General features: G+C 35.4%; 1 protein-coding gene and 1 non-coding gene across 2 annotated transcripts; both read left to right on the forward strand.

Annotated features, from left to right (window-relative positions):
- Window positions 1-3,640: 3,640 nt before the first annotated feature.
- On the forward strand, window positions 3,641-3,712 carry TRNAE-UUC (transfer RNA glutamic acid (anticodon UUC)). The gene has a single exon. It is a non-coding gene; the product is annotated as a tRNA-Glu (tRNA).
- An 877-nt stretch (window positions 3,713-4,589) lies between these two features.
- On the forward strand, window positions 4,590-8,520 carry LOC142606695 (uncharacterized). The gene is made up of 3 exons (XM_075778029.1): window positions 4,590-4,782; window positions 5,500-5,537; window positions 8,174-8,520. Exons 1-3 carry the CDS (start codon window positions 4,710-4,712, stop codon window positions 8,285-8,287), a joined length of 225 nt encoding a protein of 74 aa, XP_075634144.1. The 5' UTR covers window positions 4,590-4,709; the 3' UTR covers window positions 8,288-8,520.
- The last annotated feature ends 234 nt before the right edge of the window (window positions 8,521-8,754 follow it).

The raw sequence follows: 8,754 nt of genomic DNA on the forward strand, positions 1-8,754 counted from the left end.
CGAGATTGGGCAGTCAGTTTTTAACAAAACTTTTATCGATGGATATGGTGGGAAGTTGAATTGTACTCAAGTTTTTGAAGTGAATGACAACACTATCTATCATTTTTTTGTTTTCTAAACATGTTATGTTCTTGGACAGCAAGGAGCAGAGGGAACTGATGGACAAGTGCAGTGGAAATTTGATGGTAGAGCTATCAACAGGGAAGACAGTGAAAATGGTATGGGCAAGAGAGCGACAGATTGCTGGGGATCAGTGCTCAACGTTTCTTCAAGGAAATTTTCACTTGGGTTCGCCCAATCGTGATGAGAGGATCGATAGCTTGGTGAATCATATGCTAGCCAACATAGCTCAGGAGGCCACTAACAAAGGTGGAAGAGGATGGCTTGGTAATTATGATAGCCGATTGACAGTGACTAATTATTGTGCTTATCTAATTTAGAGAGAGAAGGCTGGTCCTCCACTGTTTATGGATACAAAGAGGAATGTGAGTTTTAATGCAGTTGGTTTGAAGGGTTATAGATACATGCTGCCATACATTTGGGATCAGAATATTAGGAATTGTGCCCTGAAGCCTTCAGGTATTTCATAGGACAAATCTACAAAAAAAAAAGGAAAAGGAGAGAGAACAAAGCAATATATTGCATGAAACCAAAATAAAATATTTTGTTCTATAAACTCATGAAACTCAAAAACTGATGATCCTTTTTTCATTCGTAAACAAAATAAAAATGTATATGAATTAATAGATCAAGTGTACATCCCATTAAAGAACAAGGGAAAGAATAGGAATGCTAAATACCTCTCTTTCTTTCTGAGAGGGCCTAAAGTTATATTATATTCCACATTTGCTCAATCTTTTTATCTTTCAAGTTTCTTATAGGATATTTACTCTTGTTATGCTCTCATAAACAAAAACACCACATCAACAGACATATAAATTTGTATACTATCAATTCTATCTTATAGATTCCAGGAAGTTGATGCAAGGCTAAGGACTTTGTGGTGTTCAATTTTATCCTCTTGGCTGTCAGCCAAAGCTTTTTACTCTTTTTGATATTCTTTTTTATAAAAAAGTACTTCTAATCGTATCATAATTAATTTTCTCTTTTGCAGAAAGCTATGGTACTGATTCAATCATTTTGAAACAACCTAGAGGATACGTGAGGGCCGGAATCATAGTAAACCACACAGATGGTTTGCAGCCATATCCCCCAAACCAGAATTGCAAGTGGAAAATTGGTTACAAGCAAAATTTATCAGTTTCTCCATCAACTTCCTCTCATTTGCAGCAGATAGTAATGACTTTCTCGAGATTTGTGACTCAGAGTCAAATCCTAAGAAATGTTCTTCTATTCAATCAAATAATGGAAATTTTGATTCAAACTTCAAGTTGATGAGCTCAAAAGCCTTTATCGAGTTTAACAGTGGTGATCCTGCTTCTTTGGAGTCAAGAGGGTGGGAGTTCAGTTATACTGCAGGTAAGCCAAGCCAAGCTGAATTCATTTTTTTCCTTTATTTTTTCTGTAAGACAAAATTTTCACAAAGGCTTGATAATTTAGGACTTTGCAATGGAAAGAAGAATTTGTATGATCATCATGGAATTATTGGCTACCCTCCATCCACCAGCATTTTCTTTATAGAGGGACTTAGTTACCAATGGATTCTTCATGGAAAACAAGGAACTCTTGTGTCCTTGAGCTTCACTCACATTAACATCTCAAAAGACTTGGATTTTATTGCTATATTTAACAGCAAAAAGAAGCAGATTGCTAATTTCTCTGGCTTGTACTCTAAGTCTCATCTCCCACAAATGAACTTGACTGGAAAGTTTATGGTTGCATTCTATACTCAGACAGATAAAGGGAATGGCTGGTCTGCTGATTTTTACATCTCTTCTCCTATTAATCGTAATGAGAACGTGTTGATTATGATTATTGTTGTTTTAATGATTGTTGCAGCTAGTGTTTTTGTCACTTTTACTTAAAAGGAAAGATAAGCAAAAAAACAAAATGCATTCAGATGAGGGCATTATGCTAACAAGTTTAGAGATTAATGCCAAATAAAACAGAATTGGAGAGGGGCCTTCTGCAATTGTTTATAGAGCAGCTTTTACTGATGGTAGGTTGGTAGCAATCAAATTTCTAAGAGATACAGCTTCACGAACACAGTTGCAAGAGGAGATGTTGCACAAATTGTCTTCTCACCCAAATATCATTTCCTTGTTGGGGCAAGCTCAAGACAGACTCTGGAGACGATGTTTGGTGTTTGAATTCATGGGAAGGGGAAGTCTGAGTTGGAACTTGAGAGAGAGAGCAGAAACATTGGATTGGGACAAGAGGTTAGTAATAGCATTGCAAGTCTGTTCAGCGATCCAACAGCTGCACTTGTACCTAAAACCGCCTGTATATCATGGAAACATAACATCTGAGAACGTCCTTCTCGATGAGTTCTGTGATGCAAACCTAGGAGGTTTTGGGGCTGCTAATTATTGCAGCAATGACAAGACAAATCCTGGCCAACTATCAGAAATGGCTGAAGATATTTGGAGTCTTGGGCTTCTGTTACTCGACCTACTAAAAGGGAAGCCTCTAGCAGATAGAGATGGTTACAAAAATTTCAGGAGCATGGAAGAGATAAATGAGCTTGTTGGTGGTCAGGAGTCCTTTGATGAGCGGCTAGATATTCCGAAAGACAAATGCAAGATCATGGCGTTGGCAAAGTTTGGTGAAATTGCAAAATGGTGCATCAATAGCAGCTGGAGTTATGGAAAAAATCAAAATTATCCCAAGATAGTTGATGTTCTGTCTGGCTTGACACAAGTGAAGCAACTGTTTTCTTCTGCTTCATGCTGAGAGGAAAAGGCAAAATGTAGGTTGAGGCGAAGCATCAGTATTGAACAGAGATTTAATTATATTTAAATTGACAGTTCATGTACATATTTTAGTTGTCCTATAATCACTTGTGTATGTTGTAATATTAAATTGTTGAGTGTATTGGTTATTGTTCACTTCAGTTTCTGCTTTTGGTTTGCCTCATGATCACAATTACAATATCAGTATTTTTTTTTATCTTAGTGTAAAAATCATTGGTGCTGAGGTATAATGAGATATGCAATATATCAAGAACATATGGCTTAGATGTTATTTTCAGGAATTAAATTGAAATATAATTCTACATACTCCCTGACTCCTAGTAATATTAGATTAAAATGTATGTGTGGCTTTCTCACACCCGACCTTGTAGAGGCATGCATGAGTTGCACATGAAAATTGGGTTTTCAACTCATTGATGAGATATCCAATCTAGACCTAATATCTTCAAATCATTGACATTCTATCCTTTGATAAATTGGGTTTGCAGAATAAACATGAAAGTTTTATTAACACACATTAATTACTTACATGATACAAATACATTTATTCACTACATGTTAAAAAAAAAAGTAACAAGAATATTAACATGGGTAAATGGTGTCCATAACTCTTGTGATAAGATGACACTTCCATTCCAAGAATCCTCAACTGGGACATCTCACATCTCTAGGTTCAATCCCCATATGAGACAAATCTTAATTTCCAAGTGGCCAATTTAAGAATTAAATAGGTTTATTAAATAATGAAGTAGACAACGTCTCATCGATCCGTTGTAGTCCAGCGGTTAGGATTCCTGGCTTTCACCCAGGCGACCCGGGTTCGATTCCCGGCAACGGAATTTTTGTTTTCTCGTTTTATTTTCTATGACTCTTTGTGGGCCTGGGCCTTGGAGTTGGATTTCAATAGAATTGGCTTGGGGCTGGGCCTTCGGGTTGGATTTGTTTATCTGACAAATTTTTTTTTTTCTTTTTTAAGAAGAATTACTTACTTTTTTTTATGTAAGAAGAATAACTTCTTCTTCTTCTTTTTTGAGGGGGATGTAAGAAGAATAACTTACTAAGCAAACATAGCATAATAGGTTTTAAAAAATAGGAAAAATAAACAAAATCCAATAGACAAGGAAAGCTTCTTTTTTTTTTTTTAAAGAGTAAAATTTAGGTAATTTTTTTTTATGTTCAATAGATGCTGATGCATTTTTTTTTTGTTTTTGTTTTTGATTAGGCTAATAGGAAGGATGAGGTGGGGTTCAAAACTTTAAATTCTATACATTTTTTTTTTTGATAGGTTTAAATCCTATACATTGAATACAAAGGTATTGATATCACTAGACTTTTTTTTTTTTTGGTCAACCAAATGGTAGAAATGACCATACTAAAATCATTTTTTAAGAGAATTTAACTATTTTTTTAATGGAAAAAATTGAACTAAATTGACACTATTGAACTTTGCATTACCAAAATAAAATCTAAGACAAAAAGTGATTTCCCACCCAAAAAAACTTTGAAATAACCATAAGTATTATTATTGAACTCATTTTATGAAATCCCATAAATACATATAAACATTTCCCATCAATCGGACAGCATTAAAATTTTCTTTTTCTAGAAAATTTTGAGAATCAAAATAAAATCACTACCATATTCAATTGGTGAATTTCTTTGCCAAAGTTTAAACTTTAAGTCAATTTAACCCCAAGCCAAGTAAACGTAAGTCCCACACATGACTTTTTACACTCTGCCTATTTCACCTTAAAAAACACAAAAAACACGACCAAATACTAAAAATAAAAAAACACAATACAAAAGAAAAGAGAAAGTTTTCATTAAGCTCTGTCAATGGCAAGAGATAGCTGCTTGGCTCGTGTCACCGCCGGCGTTGCTGTCGGCGGCGCTGTTGGCGGCGCCGTTGGTAATTTCTCTCCCCTAAAACCCCAATATAGCCGATTCTGAAAAACCCTTATATCATTATTGTTTTTTCCTCTAATATTGCTTTGGATATTGTTGCTTCTTTCTCTGATTACTCATTTGTTTTCTAGTTTTTTGTTGCTTGTTCATGGGTTTGTGTTTTTTTTTTTAACCACTAGTTGCTGGAATTTTCATGTACTAAAATTTTGGGGATTTATATTAGTCCAAAACTTTGTTTCAAAAATACCCACTTTGCTACTTTTTTCAAGTTTTAACAGAATGGGCTCATTATGTATTGTTATTATATTAATGTTGTTAATGGAATGGACATGACTTAGCAAAGTTTACAGCTTGACCACTAATTGTATTGTGGGAAAAAGATAAGAAGAAGAAAAATTAGCCTTGAATTCATTTGCTGCATTTTGAAGCTGGTGTCTTGATGGTAAACATAATGGACTATCACTATCTTTCTTCGAAATATGTTTTGTCAGGCTATTTTTGTTGGGGTTTTCTTGATAATGTTCTGGGAATATGTGTCTACTATTTTGGAACTATATTCTGCTTCCAATGAAATTCTCTTGTGGGCAATAGTTTCAATTCTTTTATACACTTTGTGTGTGTGTGTCTGTGTGTGTAAGCTCATTCTTTGAATTCTTGCAGTTTGAGCTTTTTGTTCTTATATGATTTTTTTTTTTTAATGTGAATTTTATGTTGTAAACAGGTGCGGTTTATGGGACATATGAGGCTATTAGGTTTAAGGTACTCGTCTGATCTGATCTCCAACTTGTAGCCATGAGATTGTGCAGCCTTCACATATGATTGCTCTTCTTCATCACTATTGCTCTCTGTCAAAATAAAATTTCATGCTTTGTTTTCTTTCCACTTTTGGTATGATCTTTCTAAAATTCTAGGTGAAGGTTATCATGTTAATGTGAGTAGCTTTTTAGTTTTTACACGCTGAACAGCTTACATAGCAACATCATTACATAATACATTGTATGAATTGGTGATATATATATATATAAAATGACCATATGGACTGTGACTAATCATTGTAAGATACTAAGATAGCCCATAGTCCACTATCATATATCATGGAACGTAGATTCAAGTTCTTAGTAGCTCTCCTAGAGCTGTAATTCCAAAGTCGGATTTTTCTGTTCTGCTCCTTATGAAGGTTATGTTTCTTTATAAAACCATATTAGACATCAGAAAGATAATCTAAGCCAAGTGTTTTGAACTTCCTCATGGGATGGTAAATGATTGAGGGGCTGAATAAACAACTTGGATGGTGTATTGGTGTGGCTGAGTACAGTGCATTGGGCATATGCCTGCTGTGGTCAAGTGTATATTTTATCTTATTGGTAAGTTATACATGCACTCAGGGGGTTTTGGGCCTACAATTATACCCTCCTCCCCTTATTTTCTTGTGAGGGGAGGGAGATTTATTTCAACCAAAACTTATTGGCCTTTTTCAGTTTTATATATGGGCTGATCATGCACAAAGCCCTATACTTAGACCCTATATTTGGGGGGAAACAATTTGTTTGAACTTTTATAGTGATCCATTTTGGGCTGTAAGTGAAAGGGTACCTTGCAGGAAGTTCAAGTCTTCAAGAGGTGGATATTTTGAACATTGATAAAGTCTAAGAATTCAAAATTCACAGATTTTTTTTCCCTTTTAATGTTGACTAGTTGGCATTTTGAATTGAAACCTGACCCAACCCAACCTGGTCTGAGCCAATTTTGTTTTAATTATATACTGGTAAGTTATACTCACTGGGTTTTGAACTTACAACCCGTCCCTCCATTCTTATGGTAGAAGAGGAAGTGCCCTTTTAGCTGGTTCATTTGCCAACCTAGTCTGAGTTGCATTCTGTCACTGTCTTCATTATGTGTTTGACAGGCAGATAATGATTAAATGCCAATCAACATATTTTCTCTGCATATCTTCTTATAAGTTTCATTAAATCCATTCATTAATCGATCTCAAATACAAGATGCAATTACTGATATCGTGGTAGTATGGTATGATGCATGGAGAAATTTCTTTTGTATTAGAAGTAAGAGTGGAAATGTGGAACTAGAACTTATAGTACAATTAGATCTCTGTTGGGCACTTGGGCTGCATGTATCATGGCTTTACAGGAGCATGAAGCCATGAACTCTTCAAAAGAATCAAAAATTATATATGAGATATATGAGCATGAAGTCGGGCACATGCATTGCTGTGACTAGTAAAACTGGCTGCAGCAAAGCCATCAAAACTTCTTTTTGGATAGTGTAATTCTAGAATCCATGTTGATGACCATTTTCACTTCTTTCCCATACATTAATTAATTGTGAGGCTAGTTTTTTTAATATCATCAAATCATAATTGTGAACAATGTATCTTCTGTAAAAATTCCTGCGTCTTCCCCCGCCCCTCTTTATCTATCTATCTTTATTGCTATGAGGGTTATTACTATTAAATTTTTAAGAACCAGGACAGTTTTGGGTTCCTGTTTTGACCTAACCAGTCTTGCATGTAAGTGGAGTGAACTGGAATAGCAGAATGTCATTAATATTTTGTCAGGGTTTGTAGGAATCATCCCTTCTACTTCAAACATTTCAATTGTACGCTATCATATGTAGTAGCAGTAAGGGACTAAGGGGTTTCTTCCGAACCAATCACCTCTACGGCTTAATGGCATTCCACGCTCTCATGTGGGGTTAGATCCAGTGGTTAAATCCCCCCACTTAGGCTTAGACAGGGGAAACTTCCTAGATGAAGAAGCATGAGCCAGAAATTCCTCCATATAGATGGAGGCACCTATTGCCTTGCCTCTTTCTTTGTCCCCTTATCTACTATTGTTGAATCTATTTGATCCAGAGTCTCTCTCTTATCTTGGTCCTCACCCTAGAGCAATTTCTTGCTGCCCAGAGACCCAATTATGGAGGTGTTAGTTGTTTATAATTGTTTCAATGATGATAATCCCTCCCATTGTGCTAGTATGAGATTGTTCTCTAGGAGCTGTGCTGTACCATCAGTAACAGAAATACATCTCCCTCACCTGATAGGTCTACCTTATGTGGCACTGGCTTACAAGTTGTAAAATACTTGTCATATGATTTCTTATAGGCAACCTGTTGACTATATTTAATATCCTTAATGTGAGGAATTTTGATTTGTGTAGCCATCACTTTGGATGAGATAAGCTTCAGAAGAATAACTAATCTTTTATCAATTATATATACACAATTTTGGATGCAGAACTGTAGAATCACCTTCTCTTCAGCTTAGATCTGTAGCTGATGTTTATATCATAATTATTTTATTCAGTTGGCTATCAATTTTAGCATATTTATATTGTTGTATAGTCTTTATTTATGTAAATTATTGTTGGGGGATGTAGGTGCCAGGACTAATGAAGATCAGGTACATTGGACAAACTACACTAGGCAGTGCTGCTATTTTTGGCCTTTTCTTGGGTGCTGGAAGTCTGATACATTGTGGGAAGTCTTATTAAACACTTTTTGGTAAACTAATTGTCTGTTTACTAAGTTCTTCTTTGAACTTAGATGTCACATGCCCTGGGACAGTTGAAAAGAGTGCATAATCATGATTACTTGTTTCTTCTATGGCAAAATTCTTTTGTGGAGTTGTAAGTTATTTGTCTGACAATGGTTGCACACCATGGTATAATCAGTTGAATTTTCTAGGGTGGCCTTTTCTTTCAATGCAGAGCTCCTTTCACTAAAATGATTGACCTCTCTCTCTCTCTCTCTCTCTCTCTCATGTTGGGGCTCTATTTTGTCTCTCTAAACAATGGTAGCATATTGATTGATCTGTTTGTCTTCTCACAGATCAATGTAATATTTCACTTGGCAAGACCGGTTCCACACATATGTGGTTATTGTTTAAATTATTGATATATGTCTGGGACATCCGAGTCATTATCACTTTTTCAATTATGAGAAACTTTGAAAAAGAAAA

Source organism: Castanea sativa, chromosome 8, assembly GCF_040712315.1.
Source record: "Castanea sativa cultivar Marrone di Chiusa Pesio chromosome 8, ASM4071231v1".
In the NCBI taxonomy this organism is placed as follows: domain Eukaryota; kingdom Viridiplantae; phylum Streptophyta; class Magnoliopsida; order Fagales; family Fagaceae; genus Castanea; species Castanea sativa.

What these genes read in the sequence shown, in the direction of transcription:
- LOC142606695 (XM_075778029.1), top strand. Translation starts at nt 4,710, where the DNA reads ATGGCAAGAGATAGCTGCTTGGCTCGTGTCACCGCCGGCGTTGCTGTC. An exon ending in CGCTGTTGGCGGCGCCGTTG is followed by an intron (nt 4,783 to 5,499) that starts GTAATTTCTCTC and finishes TGTTGTAAACAG; the next exon opens with GTGCGGTTTATGGGACATAT. An exon ending in ATGAGGCTATTAGGTTTAAG is followed by an intron (nt 5,538 to 8,173) that starts GTACTCGTCTGA and finishes TGGGGGATGTAG; the next exon opens with GTGCCAGGACTAATGAAGAT.